The following is a 24,103-nucleotide window of genomic DNA, read 5'->3' on the forward strand; positions in this document are numbered from 1 at the left end:
AATTAAAATTATAAATCTAGTTATTTATATTTATAAATACTTTATCAAATGTAATTCAGGTTATCACATGGTCAAATATAACAGCACTTATGAGATTCATCCATGTTGTAGTAAGTGTCAATACATCATTTTTTTATGTCTGAGCAGCCCTCCATAGTATCAGTGTACACATTTGTTTCATCACTCATCCACTGATGTACATTTATGTTGTTTCCTAATTTTGGCAATTTATACAATTGCTGTGAACGTTTGAGGACAGGTTTTCATGTAAACAGAATTTTTCTTTCATCTAGGGTAACTACTTAAGTGTGGGATTGCTGAGTCATAATGATAAATGTACGGTTAATAGTGTAAGAAGCTGCAGAACTTTTGCAGAGCGGACAGACCATTTTACATTGCTACAAGCAATGCATGAAAATTTCCATTGGTCTGTATTCTTGCCAATTCTCAGTACATTTTCATTTTTAGCCATTCTAAAAGTCAATCTATAGTAGTATCTCATTGTGGTTTAATTTGCATTTTCCTGATAAATTAAAGATGTTGAGCATCTTTTCATCACCTTATCTTCCATTTGTATTTCATATAATGATATGGATGAATCTCAGATACTTCACATTAAATGAAAGCATTTAGACTCAAAAGGAGACATACATATACATACAAAACACACACACACACAATGATACCACTTACACAATATTGTGGAAAAGGTAGAACTATAGAGACAGAAACAGACTGGTGATTGCCAAGGTCTAGAAGTGGAAAAAGGGGACTAAAAAGGGACAGGAAAGAAATGAGGGAACTGTTCTCTATTTTGATTGTGGTGTTGATTACATGATTAGATACAACTGTCAAAACTCAGAACTCTACACTAAAAAGCGTGAATATTACTACATGTAAATTATACCTCAATAAATATAACTTTAAAAATATTTGAGTTATGTTCACACAAAAAGCCTGCATACAGATCTTTATAACAGCTTTCCTCATAATTGCCAAAACTTGGAAGCATCCAACAGTCCTTCGGTAGGTGAATAAATAAACATCCAGACAACAGAACATAATTTGGCACTAAAAAGAAATGCGTTATCAAGCCATGAAAAGACACGGAGGAAACTTAAATCCACATCACTCAGTGAAAGAAGTCACTCTGAAAAAGCTACATACTGTATGATTTCAACTATATGATATAACTGGCCAATATGGTGAAACCCCATCTCTATCAAAATACAAAAAATTAGCTGGGTGTGGTGGCATGCACCTGTAGTCCCAGCTATTCAGGAGGCTGAGGCAGGGGAATTGTTTGAACCCAGGAGGCTGAGGTTGCAGTAAGCCAAAATCGCACCACTACACTCCAGCCTGGCAACAGAACAAGACTCCATCTCAAAAAAAAAAAAAAAAAAAAAAAAAAAAAAAAAAAAAAAAAAGTTAGCTTCAGTAGGGAGAACCAACTTGCCTAAAATACACCAGGCCCTAAACACATGGTGACATTGGTTTTGACCTCCAGTCTTTGCCTTGGCTGTGTCCCTTTCTTCCCCTAAACATACAGTGGTATTGGTTTTCATATAAGTTATTGATCTGTTATATGAAAGTTCCATCATTAAGGAAGCCAAATGCTAAGCTTCAAGTCAGTGACAAGTAAAGGGAAAAAAAAAGGCAACTGAATTGGAAGAAATATAACAGCAGAAGGGATTTTTAAGTTTTCTCAGATGACCTGAAAATTTTTACCTCAGAAGCTTTCTTGAAGGGGATGGGAGTTCACAAGACACTGTGCTGGAGGGCAGAAGACAATGTGCTGAGGGTTTGTGAGGCTCAGAGAGAGTCCTCGCAGATAATGAGGGGGACTGCATGTCTTCATGCTAGATAACAATGGGGACTCAACATATGTTCTGAGGTTTACATCTGTAAACATAAAAGTTTTTTTTTTTATTATTATAGCATCTCTTCCTTGATAGAAATACTGAATGAGGGTTGGATATGATCAACTGTGGTAGATTGAAATGAGAAAGAAAACACCCACAAATCTGTTAGACAATGTGTTCTGCAATGAACAACTCACAGAACTGATTCATCACTATCATAACTACGCATTATGTTGTTTTATCATTCTATTTGTTGGCACTATACCTATTCCACAGTAAATAAGATTATCATTAACATAATATAATCTTTCTTACAAAGAATTTGGTAACAGTGTTTCATTGTACTTTTCATGAGAAGGCTTTTCCTATGTACCAGATTGACCCAGTTCCTTGTCAGTATGAATGCCCGAAGGTTTATTGAGGCTGGTGACAAGGTTGGAAGGGTCCCTCACCTCATTCGGGGCCTTCTCAGAGGCCTTCTCCAGAACAGTCATGTGTGACATTTTGATGTGGTCATTTCCATTTATAACAATATACATATTTTTCTGCTGCGTGAATGCAACAATGTACAATCAGACCCATCCCTCAGCGAGGTTTTCTCATACCGTTTCTCTCAAGCATGAATGCTCTGATGGACACTGAGCACTGATTTCTGAACAAACCCTTTCCCACAGATGCCACACTTGTAGGGTTTGTCTCCAGTATGTGTTGTCTGATGTTTATTCAAATTTGACCTGTCAGTAAAGGCCTTCCCACACTCAGCACACACATAAGGTTTCTCTCCAGTGTGAATTCGTCGATGCACCTGGAGCTGTGATTTTTTAGTGAAAGACTTCCCACAGTCACTGCACTCATAAGGTTTCTCTCCAGTATGAATTCTATGATGTGTAATCAACTCTGACTTCTGTCTGAAGGTCTTCCCACATTCAGAGCAAATGTAGGGCTTTTCTCCGGTATGAGTTTTCTGGTGCTTACTGAGATTTGACCTGCCACTAAAGGCCTTCCCACACTCAGCACACACATAGGGTTTCTCTCCTGTGTGAACTGGCTGATGCACCAGGAGCTGAGACTTGGAGGTAAAGGACTTCCCACAGTCACTGCATTCATAAGGCTTCTCTCCAGTATGAATTCTTTGATGAGTAATAAAGTTTGATTTGCGGATGAAAGCTCTTCCACACTCAGTGCATACGTAGGGTTTCTCTCCTGTGTGAATTTTCTGATGAACAATGAGAATTGATTTCTGGTTGAAGGCTTTCCCACATTCATGGCATTCATACTGTCTTTCTCCAGTATGAATTTTCTGGTGTATATTGAGGTGAGACTTCTGGGTAAAGGCTTTTCCACAAGTACTACATTCATAAGGTTTCTCCCCAGTATGGATTCTTTGATGTGTAATCAAGTCCGACCTCTGGGTGAAGGCCTTTCCACATTTGGAACATAGATAAGATTTCTCCCCTGTATGAGTTTTCTGATGTGTAATGAGATTTGACCGGTTGGTGAAGGCCTTCCCACATTTATTGCACATATAGGGCTTTTCTCCTGTGTGAATTCGTTTATGAACATGGAGTTGTGACTTGGAGGTAAACAATTTCCCACAGTAACTACATTTATAAGGTTTCTCTCCAGTATGAATTATTTGATGTGCAATCAAGTGTGCCTTCTGAATGAAGGCCAGTCCACATTTCATGCATACATATGATTTTTCTCCTGTATGAATTCTCTGATGCACTGTGAGTGCTGACTTCTGAGTGAAGGCTTTTCCACAGTCACTGCATTTATAAGGTTTCTCTCCAGTGTGAATTCTCTGATGTATAATCAACTCTGACCTGTAGGAAAAGGCCTTCCCACAGTCAGTACATATAGAAGATTTCTCTCTACTTTGAGCTTTCTTATGTGTAATGAGGTTGGAATTATTGCTAAAGACCTTCCCATATTCAGTACATATATAGGGCTTTACTCTTGTGTGAATGCGTTGATGTACCTGAAGTTGTGACTTGGAAATGAAGGATTTCCCACAGTTACTGCACTCATATGGTTTTTCTCCAGTATGAATTCTTCGGTGTGCAATCAAATGAGTCTTCTGGATGAAGGCCTGTCCGCATTCAATACAAATATAGGATCTCTCACCTGTATGGATTTTCTGATGCATCTTGAGTGTGGACTTTTGTGTGAATGCTTTGCCACATTCAGTACATTCATGGTGTCTCTCTCCAGTATGAATTTTCTCATGTATGCTGAGATCTGAATTATAAGAGAAGCCTTTCCCACATTGGCTACATTCAAAGAGTTTTTCTCCGGTATGAATTCTCTGATGTCTGAAGAGAGAAGATACTTGGAAAAAGGATTTTTCACATTCATTGCATTTAAAGGGTTTCTCTCTCATATGGGTTTTCTGGTGTGTAATAAATTCTGGCTTCTGTACAAAAGCCTTCCCACATTCAATACATACATAGAGTTTTTCTCCTGCAAAAACTTTCAGGTGTATTTTGAGCTGTGACTTCTGGGTGAATATCTTTTCAAATTTGGCACATGCGTAAGGTTTCTCCCCAGGATGCATTTTTTGAGGTTGAGAGGACGCTTGTTTATAATTGAGGATTTTTCTACATTGATTATGGTCCCATAATTTCTCTCCTGTTGGAATACACTCATGGTTAGTATTGGAAGAAATTTTATCATTTGGTAATCTTTTTAACATTATTTGAAGCATTATTTTTATTATGACTGTGTAAATCTAAATTATGCTTTAATCCATTTCCAAATGAGCCACATTGATGGGGCCTTTTGGGAGGATAAGTGATGTGTGGGCTGACATAAATTATTTTTCTTCTATCCCTAAAGTCATAATGCCTCTTTGTTGTAATATTTTCTTGATAAAAGCAATATCATTTTAGTATTTATTTTCTTTGCTGATAGCTCTCTATTTGTCACCAATCTGTCATAATTATTCTAGAATAAAATAGAATCTCACATCACTTTTATCATGTCCTTTTCTTTCAATATGTAAAGAAACCTCTTCAGAGATTCCTTGCTATAAGGTCTGCAACATAAACTTCTCTGCTCAAATGAGAAACAGTTTTTTTTTAGCTCAAAGAACAGCTAGCAGAGGCTAGAGGGAATGGTACAAATGTCTCATCCAGGCTGAACACAGAGAAAAGGGTGAAGGTGAGTAACTTGAAGATAAAGGTGGTGGGTGATAGTATTGATAGGAAACGTTCTAGAAAACAATTCAGTAGTTAGAGGAAACAAACTAGATGAAGAGATAACACCATGGACAGATGGAGGAAAAGTAAGGCAAAAAACGCTATATATACCACAGTATCATTCATATAAACTAATGATCCAAACTCTTAATTCACTTAAACATGCATGAAATAAAAAATGTTCCCATCATATAAAACAGTGGCTATGACAAGTAGGGAAATGGATGTGGGGGAAAGAGAAAAAAAAATCAAAAAATAAATAAGAGAGAATCCTCACCCCAGCTCTTGATGATAGTGTGTCTTAAACTGAGAACCATGATTAAACTCAAACCTCATCAGCTAAACTATAAAAATAAAGCAATCAAAAACAACAACAACAAAAATGAACCCTGGTCAACATAGAATCACTCAAGCAACATCAGGAATAAAGGTCAGGAAGGGCGATTAATCATGTTAAAGAAGGCAGAAAGATAATCACAAAGATTAAGTAACAGTGACCCCCAAGTCATCAGCTGGATAAAAGGCATGAAGGACCGGGAAAAATTAAGAAATTTCACAGCCATTCCCTCCACAGCCATTTCCTCCATTTCCTTGTTTTGTTGAGAAACCAAAAAGAGAGGCTGATTGGAGAAAAAGTTCTGAGGCATCTCACGGTTTAAAAAAAAAAAGAAAGAAAAGTGACTAGCAGGAGTCGGAGTGTGTGTGACACCGAGTAACTTTGAAAGAAAGTAGATCCATGAATGTCTGAATGTGAAAGACTCTAGGACTATGGGGTAAGTCGAAGAAAAGAAGAAAGTTAGAGAAAATGAGCATAACCAAGAAAGGGAGATCTTGAATGAGGCAGAGTGGCACATGATTCAGAATCCACAAAGCCAAAGAACAAAGGTGGCTCATGCCTGTAATACCAGCACTTTGGGAGGCCAGAGTGGGTGGATCACTTGAGGTCAAGTGTTTGAGACCAGCCTGGCCAACATGGTGAAACCCTGTCTCTACTAAAAATACAAAAATTAGCTGGGCATGGTGGCTGGCACATACCTGTAATCCTAGCTACTCAGGAGGCTGAGGCACAAGAATCACTTGAACCTGGGAGGCGGAGGTTGCAGTGAGCTGAGATCACACCACTGATCTCCAGCCTTGCCAACTCAGCCCAGGCTGTGACAAAAAAGAAGTGACAAAGGTTATGTAGGGAGAAGGCATTCAGTGATCGGAGAGGCCAAGGGGCATTAAGCAATACAAAAAAATTCAGAATATTCCAGAAAAATCATCTTAATAGTATTCCAAGGGTGTCAGTGTTTCTCAAGACAGCTGAGATTTCCTCCCATCTCCCATCTATCCAAGTCATACTTCACTCACCTGGGCAGCTCTGATGTGGCCTCTCACCCTGCAATGCCCATGGTTCATTTCCTTGCTCCAACATGACCACCTCTGCTTCAGGAACTTGATACCCTGTTCATGAGAAATGATAAAGGTCTGGGTCAAGCTAATTATGTTTCAGGGACTAATCAATAAAGTCTTACTCTTTAGAATTTTTTCTTGAGAAAAGTAACCATAACTTCTCAGAGTAATATTCTGTGTGCCCTAAACAAATAAAGAAACCTAGACAAATTAAGGACAAAACCATCAGCTATTTAAGATGCTGACAGTATTCAAATGGAATGGAATGAGAATGGAAGCATTCTCAGTGAGGCCTCCTTTCAGATACAAAGGTGACTGCACTTACCGACTGAGAGCAGGTGGCTATAGGTCTCCAGCATCACATCCCGGTACAGATTTCTCTGAGATGGGTCCAGGTGCCGCCATTCCTCTCTGCTGAAATCTATAGCCACATCCCTGAAGGACACTGATCCCTGTAAGGGCACATGCCTGTTCAATGTGCATAGTCAGCTTAGGGGGTTAGAGAGACTATATTTAGGAATATGGAATACAGGTCTTGTTTTAAATTACATCTGCTTTTTAAAAACTCACTCCCATTTCTCTAATATTTTATTATGAAAATTTTCAAACATACAGACAATTTGAAAGAACTCTACAGTAAGAACTGTATACCTATCACCTAGGCTCTATAACACTTTACTTGCTTTATCATACATCTAAGCCATTCTTTCATCCATCCATCTTGCTTTTTTGTACATTTGAAAGTAAGTTGCAGATGATACCACACTTCCTCGTAATATTATTTTTGTTTTTCTTTTTGTTTTTTTTTTGGAAACAAACTCTCGCTCTGTTGCCCAGGCTGGAGTGCAATGCCATGATTTTGGCTCACTGCAACCTCTGCATCCCAGGTTCAAGCGATTCTCCTACCTCCGCCTCCCGAGTAGCTGGGATTACAGGCATGAGCCACCACGCCTGGCTGATTTTTGTATTTATAGTAGAGAAGGGGTTTCACCATGTTGGCCAGGCTGGTCTCGAACTGCTGACCTCAGGTGATCACCAGCCTCGGCCTCCCAAAGTGCTGGTATTACAGATGTCAGCCACACTCCTGGTCTCTCCTAATATTTCAAAATGCAAAACTTGTTGACCTTTCTTAGGTAAAATTTACATACAATTAAACGCACCAATCTTTACCATTTAAAGTTTTGACAAACGTATACACCTATATAATGCAGGAATTTCTAAGCAATATTATATATATGTGCATATTAAATACCTAGTTTTCCATATTTTGTGGAACACGGAAATCCAATCAAGAATTTCTACTGTTTGTTCTGTACTATAGTCAATTACTCACTTTTCAAAACTGGCAACTGAAATATGCTGTGTTTTAGTTTTCTAGCAACTGGATGAATGACTGTGATACACTTTCTTTTCTTTTTTTTTTTTGAGACAGAGTTTCGCTGTTGTTACTCAGGCTGGAGTGCAATGGCACAATCTTGGCTCAACGCAACCTCTGCCTCCTGGGTTCAAGCAATTCTCCTGCCTCAACCTCCCAAGTAGCTGGGACTACAGGTGTGCACCACCATGCCCGGCTAATTTTTGTATTTTTAGTAGAGACGGGGTCACCTTGTTGACCAAGATGGTCTCGATTTCTTGACCTCGTGATCCACCTGCCTCGGCCTCCCAAAGGGCTGGGATTATAGGCGTGAGCCACCCCACCCGGCCTCTTTTTTTTTTTTTTGAGACGGAGTTTCGCTCTTGTTGCCCAGGCTGGAGTGCAATGGCGCAATCTCGGCTCACCGCAACCTCTGCCTCCTGGGTTCAAGCAATTCTCCTGCCTCAGCCTCCTGAGTAGCTGGGATTACAGGCACGTGCCACCATGCCCAGCTAATTTTTTGTATTTTTAGTAGAGACGGGGTTTCACCATGTTGACCAGGATGGTCTCGATCTCTTAACCTCGTGATCCACCCGCCTCAGCCTCCCAAAGTGCTGGGATTACAGGCGTGAGCCACCGTGCCCAGATTGCAATACACTTTCTGATCAGTTTAGGACTAACCCTTAGGCTAGCCCTGGGAACACAGAAGTAATTATTTTTCCAATCTTCTAGCAACTTAAAAGACTTGGAAAATAAATTAGACTTAATTTTTTTTTTTTTTTTGAAAAAAAGAAGACATAAAAAATTCATTAAGGAGCCGGGCGCAGTGGCTCAAGCCTGTAATCCCAGCACTTTGGGAGGCCGAGACGGGTGGATCACGAGGTCGAGAGATCGAGACCATCCTGGTCAACATGGTGAAACCCCGTCTCTACTAAAGATACAAAAAATTAGCTGGGCATGGTGGCACGTGCCTGTAATCCGAGCTACTCAGGAGGCTGAGGCAGGAGAATTGCCTGAGCCCAGGAGGCAGAGGTTGCGGTGAGCCGAGATTGCGCCATTGCACTCCAGCCTGGGTAACAAGAGCGAAACTCCGTCTCAAAAAAAAAAAAAAAAATTCATTAAGGTGTTACAAAGTAGATACTTTATGTGGAATACACTAAAGGCCCAAAGAAACAAAAAGTACATTTTACATGAGGGAGTAAGTTTACATTCCACAGAGTTGAGGGATTTAACTTGGAAAATACAAAGGAATAACACAGAATATAGGGTGAGGGGACAATGCCCAGAAAAGACAAGAATAAAGGTTGTAGAGATAAGAAAATACACAATAAGTTTACGGAACAGCAAATAGGTTTATATAAATGGAGAGAAGTCTGTCTAACAATGTGTCAGAAAAGCGGTATAGGAAAAACAGTTTGGTCAAAGTATGGAATTTTTACTTTCATTAATGGTAATTAAGGTAATCAGAATTATATCTAAATGTTTTTTATAAGTTCTGTGTCATAGGATAACCAAACAACTGGTGAAGAAAAGTTCTTTATAGAATGATTCTAGCTAATAAATAAAGAAGTTATGATAAAATTAAAATACCATCATGTATAACTACTAATGAAATAATGGATTTAGACAGTAATTATTAATGGCTGCTGGAATGTTTCAGTTGAAATGCTGAAGGGAAATGTACAATGGATAGATCAGCTAGTAACATCTGTTACTAGCTAGTAACACGAACCAGCTATCATGTGCCTGCTGACATGACTTAGTAATTAATTTTATTACACTACTTATGAAGTATTCTTGCCAAAAAATAAAATTCAAATCTAAATCTTTTTTTTTTTTTTTTGAGACGGAGTTTTGCTCTTGTTACCCAGGCTGGAGTGCAAAGGCGCGATCTCGGCTCACCGCAACCTCCGCCTCCTGGGTTCAGGCAATTCTCCTGCCTCAGCCTCCTGAGTAGCTGGGATTACAGGCATGTGCCACCATGCCCAGCTGATTTTTTGTATTTTTAGTAGAGACAGGGTTTCACCATGTTGACCAGGATGGTCTCCATCTCTTGACCTCGTGATCCACCCGCCTTGGCCTCCCAAAGTGCTGGGATTACAGGCTTGAGCCACCGCACCTGGCCTCAAATCTAAATCTTATCAAGCCCCCAGATCTAACAAGCCATTCATAGGAGTAGGAAGGAGAGTGAAACATACTAAACAATATGAAAACTAAGACATCAGCTAAATTCAAAAGGTAGCAAATGACCCACTTCTTCAAAAAATTACAAGAGAATGGACATGGAAGGACTCTTTTCTTTACTAATAGAGACTTAAGAGCCATACTAACCAAATGCACCTTGTGAACTTTGGCTCCTAATTAAAATGAACCAATCTTAAAAAGATATTTATGACAATTTAGAGAAATGCAAATGATGGGTATTATGTGATATCAAGGAATTAGTGTTATTTTGTTGTGTGATATTGGCTTACTGGTTATGCTAAACAAAAAGGAAAAAAGGAATACATATCTCTTTGAGATATATATCAGAGTATTTTTAGACAAAACATGGTGTTTGAGATTTGTTTTATAATAATCCAGCCGCTGAATGGAAAGCGGTTTCAGATAAAATAAGAATGGCGGCCGGGTGCGGTGGCTCAAGCCTGTAATCCCAGCACTTTGGGAGGCCGAGGTGGGTGGATCACAAGATCAAGAGATCAAGACCATCCTGGTCAACATGGTGAAACCCCCGTCTCTACTAAAAACACAAAAAATTAGCTGGGCATGGTGGCGCGTGTCTGTAATCTCAGCTACTCATGAGGCTGAGGCAGGAGAATTGCCTGAACCCAGGAGGCGGAGGTTGCGGTGAGCTGAGATCGCGCCATTGCACTCCAGCCTGGGTAACAAGAGCGAAACTCTGTCTCAATAAATAAATAAATAAATAAATAAATAAATAATAAGAATGGCAGGATGGTCCAGGCATGGTGGCTCACACCTGTAATCCCAGCACTTTGAGAAGCCAAGGCAGGCAGATCAAGAGGTAAACAGGTCGAGACCATCCTGGCCAACAAGGTGAAACTCTGTCTATACTAAAAATACGAAAATTAGCTGGGTATGGTGGCATGTGCCTGTAGTCCCAGCTACTCAGGAGGCTGAGACAGGAGAATTGCTTGAATCTGGGAGGTGGAGGATGAAGTGAGCCGAGATCACACCACTGCATTCCAGCCTGGTGACAGAGCAAGACTCCATCTAAAAAACAAAAAGTAGAAATCCGTAAAACTGAAAACAAAAAATAGAAAAGTCATTGTAACACAATACAGTTATTAAAGAACAAAAGAAGAAAACCAATAAATTCACTGATTGGTCTATTAGTCAACCAGACTGGCAAAGATAAAAAGACTCACATCATCAATATTAGGAATAAAACAGTAAATATCATTATAGATGCAGCAGCCGTTTAAAATAAAGTGAGAAAAATAAATACTCCAAGCTAATAAATTCAATAACTTTGAAAAAATAGGCCAATTCCTCAAACATCACAAACTACCAAAACTCAAACCTTTCAAACTAAGTAAGATGAATATAACCTTATGACATTAAATTAACTTAAAGCCATAATTTAAAAGCTCTTAAAAAAGAAATCTCTAGGCCAATCGTTTTACCAGAGAATTCTTTTTTTCTTTTTTTCCTTTTTAATTTGTTTTGAGACAGAGTATTGCTCTGTCATCTAAGCTGGAGTGCAGTGATGTGATCATAGCTCACTGCAGCCTTGAACTCCTGGGCTCAAGCAATTCCCCTGCCTCAGCCTCCCAAGTAGCTGGGACTACAGTCACATGCCACCATGCCCAGCTTTTACTAGAGAATTCTATCGAACTTATAAAGAAGAATGTATCCTTTTTACATAATCTCTTCCAGAAAATAGGAGAAACACTTCCCAACTAATATAAGCCCAGTATTACTCAAATGTCAAAATCAGAGAAAGGACCAGAAACAAACAAACAAACAAAAACTACAGGCCACTGTCTCTCATGAATTTATATGCAAACATTCCAAACAAAATGTCAGCAAATTGAATTCAAGAATCAATTAAAATAATCATCTACCACAATAAACTGGAATTTATGGGGAAACTCTGTACTGTATTTTTTAACTCCTTGTCAATCTATAATTTCAAAATAAAAATTTAAATATATATATTACTTAAGAAAGATTATTTTCAAAACATACATAACATATGGGAATGGGCAAGACTGGATGATCAGACACTCACTGCACAATTGATGAGAGACAATATACATTGCAGTTGACCCTAAACAACACAGGTTTGAACTACGCAAGTCTACATACACATGAATTTTTTTCAGTAAGAGTTAACACCTAGTGTGCATGTCTCTCCTGCCTCCCCTTCCACCTTCTCCACCTCTTCCATCTCTGCCACCCGAGCCAGCAAAACCAAACCTTCCTTCTCCTCCTCCTCCTCAGTCTGCTCAGTGTGATGAAGACAAGGATAAAGACCTTTATGATGATCCTCTTTCATTTAATGAATATTAAATATAAATATCTTCCTTTTGGTTTTCTTAATATTTTTTCTCTAGCTTACTTTATTCTAAGAATATATATAATACACATAACGGTAAAATAGATTTTAATCTATTAATCTATTAAAATATAGGTTTTAATTTAACTGTTACATGTTATCAGTAAGGCTCTTGGTCAATAATAAGCTATTATTAGTAGGTAAGCTTTGGGAGAGTCAAAGTTATATGCAGATTTTCAGCAGTGTCAGGGTTGGCACCCCTAATCTCCATGTTGTTCAAGGGTCAATCGTACTTACCAACCTAAAGTAAGGCCAAAGTTAACAGTATTGCAGACAGGAAGTGGCATTATTAAGGAAGTACACTGGCCAGGTGCCGTGGCTCACATCTGAAATCCCGACACTTTGGGAGGCCGAAGACAGTGGAACACCTGAGGTCGGGAGTTTGAGACCAGCCTGACTAACACAGAGAAACCCCATCTCTACTAAAAAAAAAAAAAAAAAAAAATTACAAAATTAGCTAAGTATGGTAGCATATGCCTATAATCCCAGCTACTAGGGAGGCTGAGGCAGGAGAATCGCTTGAATCCAGGAGTCGGAGGTTGCAGTGAGCTGAGATCATGTCATTGTACTCCAGCCTGGGCAACAAGAGCAAAACTCTGTCTCAGAAAAAAAAAAAAAAAAAAAAAAAAAAAAAGGAAGTACACTGACATTGAATGTAAAGGTGAGAAGAATTCAGAAATAATATTTTTTTTTTTTTTTTTTGAGTTGGAATTTCGCTCTTGTTACCCAGGCTGGAGTGCAATGGCATGATCTCGGCTCACCGCAACCTTTGCCTCCTGTGTTCAGGCAATTCTCCTGCCTCAGCCTCCTGAGTAGCTGGGACTACAGGCACGTGCCACCATGCCCAGCTAATTTTTTTGTATTTTTAGTAGAGACAGGGTTTCACCATGTTGACCAGGATGGTCTTGATCTCTTGACCTCGTGATCCACCCGCCTCGGCCTCCCAAAGTGCTGGGCTTAACAGGCTTGAGCCACCATGTCCCGCCCAGGAATAATTCTTAGTTGTCAGTTTTGTGCCACTATGTAGATGTTGGTGCCACCACATAGAATCTGGTGCCATAGATAGATTTAAGGACTAGAGGAAGAGGCTGGGGAAAGACAAGAAAAAATGATTTAAATTCTATATATATTGAGGTTTAGGTGACAGGATATATATTGGGATGTATTCTAGGCAGTTGGGACAGACAGCTACTATGGCAATGGAGATTCAGAAGTCGTATGTAGGCCAGGTGCGGTGGCTCATGCCTGTAATCCCAGCATTTTGGGAGGACAAGGTGGGCAGATCACTTGAGGTCAAGAGTTCAAGACCACCCCAGACAACATGGTAAAACCCTGTCTCTACTAAAAACACAAAAAAATTAGCCAGGCATTGTGTTGCATGCCTGCATTCTCAGTTACTCGGGAGGCCGAGGCAGGAGAATCACTTGAACCCAGGAGGCAGAGGCTGCAGTGAGCTGAGATCATGCCACTGCACTCCAGTCTGGGTGACAGAGCCAGACTCCATCTCAAAAAAAAAAAAAAAGTCATATATATGAGCAGGTCACTGAATTCAGGAGTGGGCATGAGCACACAGGAAGAACTTGGAGAGAGAAATGTATTAAAGATACTTGCAAACATTAATATCTGAAAGCTTGATTCTTTTTTCTTGAGACGGATTCTCACTCTGTCACCCAGGCTGAAGTGCAGTGGTGCAATCTTGGCTACTGCAACCCCTGCCTCCCAGGTTCAAGCGATTCTCCTGCCTCAGCCTCCCGAGTAGGTGGAACTACAGGTGCCCACCACCATGCCTGCCTAATTTTTCTATTTTTAGTTAAAATGAGGTTTCACTATGTTGCCCAGGCTGGTCTTGAATGCCTGACCTCAGGTGATCTGCCCGTCCCAGCCTCCCAAAGTGGTGGGATTACAGGCATGAGCCACCAAGCCCAGCCTAAAAGTATGATTCTTAAAAGCTACCTTTTTTTTTCTTCATTTAATTGTGTTCAGAGATTACAATTTGTTTCTTTGTGATGTGTGATGATTCTGTTTATGAGGCTTACATCATTGTCATTTTTTTTTCTTTTTTTTTTTTTTGAGACGGAGTTTTGCTCTTGTTACCCAGGCTGGAGTGCAATGGCACGATCTCGGCTCACCGCAACCTCCGCCTCCTGGGTTCAGGCAATTCTCCTGCCTCAACCTCCCGAGTAGCTGGGATTACAGGCACGTGCCACCACGCCCAGCTAATTTTTGTATTTTTAGTAGAGACAGAGTTTCACCATGTTGACCAGGATGGTCTCGATCTCTTGACCTTGTGATCCACCCGCCTCGGCCTCCCAAAGTGCTGGGATTACAGGCGTGAGCCACCGCGCCCGGCCCATTGTCATTTCTTAAAAGAAATGCTTATACACTGTTGGTGAGAGTATAAATTAGTTCGGGCATTGTGGAAGACAGTGTGGCAATTCCTCAAAGACCTAAAGACAGAAATACTGTTTGACCCAGCAATCCTATTATTGGATATATACACAAAGGAATATAAATTATTCTTTTATGAAGATACATACCCACATATGTTCATTGCAGCGCTATTTATAAGAGCAAAGATATGGAATCAACCTAAATGCCCATCAGTGATAAACTGGATAAAGAAAATATGGTATATATACACCATGGAATACTAAGTGGCCATAAAAAGGAATGAGATCCTGTCTTTTGCAGGAACATGGATGGAGCTGGAGGAGATTATCCTTAGCAAACTAATGCAGGAACATAAACCAAATACCACATATTCTAACTTATAAGTGGGAGCTAAATGATGACAACACAAAGAGGGGAACAATACACAATGGGGCCTTTTGAGAGGTGGAGGGTGAGAGGAGGGAAAGGATCAGAAAAAATAACTAATGGGTACTAGGCTTAATATCGGGGTGATGAAAGTCTACAGTAAACCTCCATGATACAAATTATATAACAAACCTGTCCTTGTACCCATAAACTTGAAATAAAGGTTTAAAAAAAGTTCCCCATATATCTGAAAATACACATGCTCTAATTTTCTCTTCATCATACACTTGCGTATTCACACCCTACACACACTTAACCCCCAATCCCTAAAACTCACATTATCAAAAAATTTAATGGGGAATCAAGGTGATGTCATGTTAGGCTGGAATGGAGTTTTGACACCTCACCAAATGATCTTATAAACACTTTGTCAGAAAGAAATCTCATTCAAAGATAGTAATAAACATCTCCTGATGTACAAAGATACTGAGTAAAAGAATGAAAAAAATAGAGATTAACAGGAATACACTAGAAATAAATTGACATACAACAGAAGAAATCATATCCTCCATATTCACTAAAACAATGAACTACTTATGGAAAATGATAGACTAGGAATACAGTAATATAAATTTTTGAAAATGAAAAGACCCTGCAAATCACAAAAGGTGGCAAAGAGCAGATTAAGACAAGAGAGCAACATGAGATGTAAATAAAGAATTTTTTTAAAGAAAAATAATAAAAATAAAAGGAGTTTAATAAAAATATCCAATGAACAAAAGAATCCTTGAAGTGGCAGTATAGAACTGTTATCGTTATTCACAGCACAAATTTAATAAATACTGTCTTAGTAGATTAGAATATTTGGTTCAAGAAGTTAACATTATAAAGATCACACACACACACATTCACACACAGAATCCAAACTTTACAAATTACATGGAAGGGACACAGAAAGAAAGCGAACATAGAGAGTATATAGTAAAAGATTTAGAAAAGAAATAGCCACATCAGAAGCATAACATAAAATACATCTTCCCACAGAAAAAAAAAAAGCACAGGAACTCCAAAGGATGACATTAAAAAGATGAGCAAAGGTATACCTGGAATTGCCAACAGAAAGGAAAGAAGAGCCTCCACCTTAATGTTAGATAGGGCTGAATTCTAGGGGGAAAAATATTAAATAAGGACCCAGTGTGAAATGAGTTTCAGACGCTGTTACTGTCAGTGTACCAAACTACATAGCATCAAAATGGATTATAAAAAACCATAGGAAAATATAGACAGAAATACATTTGTGGTGGGAAACTTCAAATAATATCTCTCAGCTCCACAAGACAAAGTAGGGAAACATGAATAATACCCCAAAACAAATTTGAAAAAAAATGAGTAATATTATAAGAACCTCATAGCTATGTAAGATACCTTATATTGATAAGCTAGCAAATTCTGTATTTTGGGAACAGATTTCTTTTCAAGTGGCTATGTGACAATCCTAAAACCAAAAAACAAACAAAGAATACCCTTAATAATCTCTTAAAAGTGAATTTCTCCAATGCTGCAATCCTAATCTTATTAAAAGTAAAGTTTTTCTTTGTTGAAGTAGTTGCTGGTACCAGGAAAATAAAAATAAAAAAATAAAAAGTAAAGCTTTTTGTTTTTGAGACAGGGTCTCACCGTCACCTAAGCTGGATGTAGTGGCGATGTCCTGACTCACTGCAGCCTTGACCTCCCAGGCTCAAGCAATCCTCCAATCTCAGCCTCCCAAGTAGCACCACCACCACACTCAGTTAATTTTGGTTCTTGTTGTAGAGATAGGGTCTCACCATATTGCCCAGGCTAGTCTCAAACTCATGGGTTCAAGCAGTCCTCTGGCCTCAGTCTCCCAAAGTGCTGTAATTACAAGTGTGAGCCACCACACCTGGCCAAAGTAAAGTTAAAAAATGAAAATCTTGAAACCTAAAAATAAAATGTGGTAAATGGTAATTAAAGATTTGGTGGGGTAGTTAATATTCTAAAAATTCATCCTTTTCTGCTGAGTATGGTGGCTAACGCCTGTAATCCCAGCACTTTGGGAGTCTGAGGTGGGCGGATCATGACTTCAAGAGATCAGAATCATCCTGGCCAACATGGTAAAACCCCACCTCTACTAAAAAAATACAAAAAAAAAAATAATTTGGGCATGGTGGCATGTACCTGTAGTCCCAGCTACTCAGGAGGCTGAGGCAGGAGAATCACTTGAACACAGGAGGTGGAGGTTGCAGTGAGCTAAGATCACACACCATTGCACTCCAGCCTGGTGACAGAGTGAGATACCAACTCAAAAAAAAAAAAAAAGAAATTCATCTTTTTCATTTAGATATTTCAATTCATTTGCATGAGATAAATTATTTTTCTAAATAATTTTTAGTATAGTTTTGCTGTATACCAGAGCCTCTGATATACAAATAGCATTTTTATTGTTTTTTGAGATATTTCACAATTTAAGTTTTTGACTTTGGAGTGGGTTACTGAGAAAATAGCAGTTGTTTCACTAGTCCCAGTGAAAACGTACTAGGCTATTGTTTTCTTCTACTCTTCAATGCAGTTAGTTTACATATTTGACTTCTGAATCTATCTTCATAATTTCCAGGTCTTTCAGGCATCAAGGTTAACACTGTAAACAAAATAAAACAAAAACCAAAAGCGAGGTTGAGAATAATTTTAGATATTATTTTTTACCCAAAACTTTGGCATAACCATCAACTATAAAAGTGCATGACTTTTCCATTATTTTTTACTGTGTTGCAAATGCTAAATCAATAATTTCTTCAAAGACTTTTGAACCATTTGATCCTACCAATTATATCTATTTTTTGTAGACCTTTATCCTTTTGTTCATACTTTCATATTTTTTGATGATTTTATATAATATTCATTCATGATTGTTTGAATCTTAGATATGGAAGTAACTATTTCTCCTGTTTCGTTCCTTTTTTATTTTTCAGAGTCTAGCTTTGTTTCCCAGGCTGGAATGCAGTGGCATGATCTCGGCTCAGTGCAACCTCTGCCTCCCAGGTTTAAGCGATTCTCCTGCCTCACCCTCCCAAGTACGTGAAACTATAGGCCTGTACTGTGGCACTCCACTAATTTTTGTATTTTTAGTAGAGATGGGGTTTTGCCACATTGGCTAGGCTGGTCTCGAACTCTCAGCCTCAGGTGACCCTCCCACCTCAGCCTCCCAAAGTGCCGGGGTTACAGGTGTGAGCCACAATGCCAGCCCAGTCTTTTTGTGTTTTTTTGAGACAGAGTCTGTCTCTGTTGCCCAGGCTGGAGTGCAGTGGCACAATCTCAGCCACTGCAACCTCTGCCTCCTGGATTCAAGCGATTCTCCTGCCTCAGCCACCTGAGTAGCTGGGACTGCAGCTGCGCCACCACAACTAGCTAATTTTTGTATTTTTTTTAGTAGAGATGAATGGTCTCGATCTCCTGACTTCGTGATCCACCCGCCTCGGCCTCCCAAAGTGTTGGAATTACAGGCATGAGCCACCGTACGCCCGGCCACCGAGTCTTTGATTATATAGACATTTACTACTTTTTCTTGATCATTTACACATAGAAGTAACTTATGTTTCTGTCAAACTCATACCTTAGGTCTTTTTTTTTTCTCCCAAACTTCCAGGATTCCAAAAAAGAAGCAATTAAATCTGAGTTTTTCCCCTCCATCTGCAGGTTAGCTTTTAGCAGACAAACTTACTTTATTTATTTATTTATGTTGAGACAGGGTCTCACTGTGTCATCCAGACTGGAATACAGTGGCATGATCTTAGCTCACTGCAACCTCCACTCCCCAGGCTCAAGTGATCCCCCCATCTCCCGAGTAGCTGGGACTACAGGCCAGCACCACCACATGCAGCTAATTTTTGTATTTTTGGTAGAGATGGAGTTTCACCATGCTACCCAGGCTGATCTCTAACTCTTGAGCTCAAGCAATCCACCGACCTCAGCCTCCCAAAGTGCTGGGAGTATAGGCATGACCCACGACACCCAGCCTACCACACAAACTTTAAAACATACTACTTTATGCAAATGTTTTTTAATTGTGGTAAAAATATACATAACATAAAATTTGCCATTTTAATTTTTTTTTTTTTTTTTTTTTTAGAGACAGAGTCTTACTCTGTCACCAGGCTGGAGTGCAGTGGCGCCATCTCAGCTCACTGCAACCTCCGCCTCCCAGGTTCTAGCAATTCTCCTGCCTCAGCCTGCCGAGTAGCTGGGATTACAGGTGTGTACCACTACACCACGCTAATTTTTGTATTTTTAGTAGAGATGGAGTTTCACCATATTGGTCAGGATGGTCTCGATCTCTTGACCTCGTGATCTGCCCGCCTTGGCCTCCCAAAGTGCTGGGATTAGTGTGAGCCACCATGCCCAGTGCCATTTTAATATTTTTAAGTGACCAGTTCAGTGGCATGAAGTATATTCACAATGTTGTCTAAGAGCCTTCTACTTTTTCTTTTCTTTTCTTTTTTGAGACAGAGCTTAGCTCTTGTTACCCAGGCTGGAGTGCAATGGCATGATCTCGGCTCACCGTAACCTCCGCCTCCTGGGTTCAGGCAATTCTCCTGCCTCAGCCTCCTGAGTAGCTGGGATTACTGGCACGCGCCACCATGCCCAGCTAATTTTTTGTATTTTTAGTAGAGATAGGGTTTCACCATGTTGACCAGGTTGGTCTTGATCTGTTGACCTCATGATCCACCCACCTCGGCCTCCCAAAGTGCTGGGATTACAGGCTTCAGCCACCGCACCCGGCCTTTTTTATTTATTTATTTATTTTTGAGACAGAGTCTCGCCCTGTCACCCAGGCTGGAGTGCGATGGCATGATCTCAGCTCACTGTAACCTCTACCTCCTGGGTTCAAGCAATTCTCCTGCCTCAGCCTCCTGAGTAGCTGGGATTACAGGTGCGCACCACCATGCCTGGCTCTACTAAAGATTTTTTGTATCTTTAGTAGAAACGGGGTTTCACTATGTTGGCCAGACTGGTCTCGAACTCCTGACCTCGTGATCCACCCACTTCAGCCTCCCAAAGTGCTAGGATTACAGGTGTGAGCCACCTCACCCGGCCTTACTTTTTATTTCTAATTTAATGTTCTTAGAAAACAGAATCGGTATGATGGCAAAGGTCTCCAGTCTTTGTCTGCCTTGACAGTAGTGTACTAAAATGACCAATGGTAGACATAATGATTTCTGTTCATTTTTACTTAATACAGTTCAAAGATACATTATTAGTTAACAAATGTTGATACCTTTTATAATTATTCGTATATTATTCCTTTTATAAGTATGAACTATTCTCTTCATCCCTTTAAGTGATTTTCATCTTAAATTCCTTTTGATCTGTTCCTAAATTGCATCCCTAGCTTTCTTTTGGTTCATTTCTTTATTTTTAAATGAGGATAAAAGTGGCCCCAGTCACTGAGCCGCCGCCGAGGACTCAGCAGCCTCCCCCTTAAGCCCCCTCGCTTTCCGACGTTCCATCCCCGCTGCCCACCTTATCCTACCGCCGCCGCCTTCCACAGGCCATTTCCACCGAGGAAAAGGAATCGTATCATATGTCCACTATCCAGAACCTCCACTCTTTCGACCCCTTTGCTTATGCAAGTAAGGGTGATGACCTGCTTCCTGCTGGCACTGAGGATTATAGCCATATAAGAATTCAACAGAGAAACGGCAGAAGACCCTTACTACTGTCCAAGGGATGATTACGATAAAAAGAAACTAGTGAAGGCGTTTAAGAAGAAGTTTGCCTGCAATGGTACTGTAATTGAGCATCCAGAATATGGAGAAGTAATTCAGCTACAGGGTGACCAACGCAAGAACATATGCCAGTTCCTCGTAGAGATTGGACTGGCTAAGGACTGTCAGCTGAAGATTCATGGGTTTTAAGTGCTTGTGGCTCACTGAAGCTTAAGTGAGGATTTCCTTGCAATGAGTAGAATGTCCCTTCTGTCCCTTGTCACAAGTTTAAAAACCTCACAGCTTGTATAATGTAACCATTTGGGGTCTGCTTTTAACTTGGACTAGTGTAACTCCTTCATGCAATAAACTGAAAAGAGCCATAAAAAAAAAAAATGAGGATAAAAGCAGCCCCTGACTGCTGACGGTTAGCCTGGTACTATCAGTTAAGCTTCAGTTTTGCTAGAGGACAGCCTGGCAAGGACCAACTAACTCATGGTGTTCTCTGTGGCACTACACAAAAACAATCTCGTGGAATACCAACAGCAAATAAGACCAATCTCTGACTACCATGATGGGAGACAAAACCAAGACCATTCTGTCATTATACTTGAAGTCAGACAAAAATCAGAATCTTCTTCAAACCACAAAAGTGAATAAAAGTCTCCTTATTCTAAGAAAAGTGACTGCCAATTATACCTTTACCAATTAGAGCTTTTGCTTCAATCTACCCTTCCTATCTTCTAGATAAAGATGATTAAGATACCCAATCAAAATTACCCAACAGGAACAGAAGTACAGGTTCAGGGAAATTCAGCTAAGATTCTTATTACCTATGACTAAAACCCTGAAATGAAAGTCTGCTACTACTTATACATGCCACGGAAGGGAAAGACATGAGAAGAATGTCTACTGCTACATAATTCATAACATCATCTGTATTTTACCAAACAAATATTTAAAAACCAATGTGTGAAAAGTTAGTCTACTATGGCACCTTTTGTGAAGTAGAAATAAAAAAATGTGTAGTTGTTATTACTTGTTTACAGAACTAAGCAATCGAAGGAAATGAATAAAATTGGTCATCTATGTTGAGAAACACAGGGGAGGTGGAGAACAGAGGTGGATGAACCATAAATCCATCTTTCCCCTGAATTTGTTTCCTATAACACTTTTCAGGGTGTGTTACCTTTATATATATTTCTAATTGTTTTTAATTTTTACTTTTTACTATTATTCCCATTTTACTGATGATATTATTTTTGTACTAAGTGTATATATTCCCTATTCAGAAAACTGAAGTGTCCTAATATACTATCACAGTATCTCTAGAGGTATAAGAAATAAAATTATACCCATGAAATAAGAACAAGATCCTAATCAAAAAGAATATTTTGAAAACAAACTAGAGTTATTCAAAATTAAAATGTTGAATTAAAAGATTGATAGTGGTAATGAAACTCAAAAGAAGGGCTGCAAGGCAAACGTGACAAAGCTTCTCCAAAAAGAGCAGCAGAGAAACGGAAAACAGTAATGGGGGAAAACAATAGAGAACATCTGAAAAACAGAAATTTTTTAAAAAAAGAAAAGAGCCGGCCGGGCGCGGTGGCTCAAGCCTGTAATCCCAGCACTTTGGGAGGCCGAGGCGGGTGGATCACGAGGTCGAGAGATCGAGACCATCCTGGTCAACATGGTGAAACCCCGTCTCTACTAAAGGTGCAAAAAATTAGCTGGGCATGGTGGCTCGTGCCTGTAATCCCAGCTACTCAGGAGGCTGAGGCAGGAGAATTGCCTGAACCCAGGAGGCGGAGGTTGCGGTGAGCCGAGATCGCGCCATTGCACTCCAGCCTGGGTAACAAGAGCGAAACTCCGTCTCAAAAAAAAAAAAAAAGAAAAAGAAAGAAAATATATGTGTTGGAGGAGGCAGTTTAGGAAGAAACAGATAAATACTTTCAAAATCCCACAGAAAAGTGACTTCTAACCAGGAAAATCTATCCACAGTCCAAAGATTAATGTAGTGTGATGACAAAATAAACAAGTTTTCCTTGACAGTCCACAGGTGGCCTCCAGACAAGGAGACATTACCCACGTGTTGCTCATTCTCAACAGGAAGATCAAGATTTGCTTCAGGAGCATCAGGTCTAGAGTCCAGCTGCTTCCTGTGGCCCAGCTGCCTCCCTCTGTCATGAGGGTCTAGTGACAGATCGGAGATATCTACTCCCAGATTGAATTCCCATCCCCTGGGACTCCTCCTCACCTCATAGGAGCTGCCATGATCCTCTAGAGCCAGGGCTGGGGATTTCTGGGGTGAAGTCCAGCTGGTTGGCATGGCCACAATGGATCTCAATCCTTTTTCTCTAGTGTGCCTGAAGTTTAGTGGTCATCTGTGAACTCAAGCAGAGCTGCTCTGAAGAGGTAGGCTGGAGTCTGGAGGAAGATCTGGCCCCAGGGCTCCCCAAAGAAACCTGGAAAGACAATGTTCTCATAGTCAGTCATTTAACATTCACCACATAAACACTTCCTGGATACATCAAGGTGCAGGTCCCTGAGCTAGAAACCAAAGCAGTGGTTCTCAAACGGATATGCATTCAAGTTACCTGAAGGACTTGTTAAATAAAACACTGTTAAAAATTCTCAGCCCTGGCAGAGCGCGGTTGTTCACACCTGTAATACCAACACTTTGTTGGGCCGAGGCGGGTGAATCACCTGAGGTTGGGAGTTTGAGAGCTCTGTTGCCAGGCTGGAGTGCTGTGGCGCGATCTCGGCTCATTGCAACCTCCACCTCCTGAGTTCAAGCGATTCTCCTGCCTCAGCCTCCCGAGCAGCTGGGATTACAGGCATGCACCACCACACACAGCTAATTTTTTATTTTTAGTAGAAATGGGGTTTCACCATGTTGGCCAGGATGGTCTCGATCTGCTGACCTCATGATCTGCCCACTTCAGTCTCCCAAAGTGTTGGGATTACAGGCGTGGGCCACCACACCCGGCCGTTTCTTCACTTTCAGTTTCAAAAATGAGGATGAAAATGCTTATCTCAAAGCTACAAAAATTAAATGCGATAATACTCATAAAGTGCTCAACACCTCCGTGGCACACAAAAATCATACAATAAATATAAGCAATTAGCATGCATTATCAGGTATTAAAACAATATAAAAACAACGTAATAAAAACAAGTCAAACAATAAATATACCAGACAATATTTATTGATCTATATATGTGATAAAAGTTGT

The 24,103-nt window shown here is 40.0% G+C and overlaps 1 protein-coding gene and 1 pseudogene across 2 annotated transcripts; one reads left to right on the forward strand and one right to left on the reverse strand.

Moving 5' to 3' along the window:
- Positions 1 to 1,394: 1,394 nt before the first annotated feature.
- On the reverse strand, positions 1,395 to 23,299 carry LOC101044113 (uncharacterized). 2 transcript variants are annotated; one of them, XM_074386420.1, is made up of 5 exons: positions 23,125 to 23,214; positions 17,702 to 17,803; positions 6,783 to 6,909; positions 6,416 to 6,508; positions 1,395 to 4,493 (listed from the first exon to the last, which is right to left on the reverse strand). In XM_074386420.1, exons 3-5 carry the CDS (start codon positions 6,814 to 6,816, stop codon positions 2,476 to 2,478), a joined length of 2,145 nt encoding a protein of 714 aa, XP_074242521.1. In that variant the 5' UTR covers positions 6,817 to 6,909; positions 17,702 to 17,803; positions 23,125 to 23,214; the 3' UTR covers positions 1,395 to 2,475. The 2 variants fall into 2 exon arrangements, with proteins under 2 accessions (XP_074242521.1, XP_003937481.2); XM_003937432.4 differs by lacking the exon at positions 17,702 to 17,803 and having other exon boundaries at positions 23,125 to 23,299.
- Positions 20,717 to 21,273, forward strand: LOC101044443 (eukaryotic translation initiation factor 1 pseudogene; annotated as a pseudogene).
- Positions 23,300 to 24,103: the final 804 nt, after the last annotated feature.

This window comes from Saimiri boliviensis, chromosome 14, assembly GCF_048565385.1.
Source record: "Saimiri boliviensis isolate mSaiBol1 chromosome 14, mSaiBol1.pri, whole genome shotgun sequence".
Lineage (NCBI taxonomy): Eukaryota > Metazoa > Chordata > Mammalia > Primates > Cebidae > Saimiri > Saimiri boliviensis.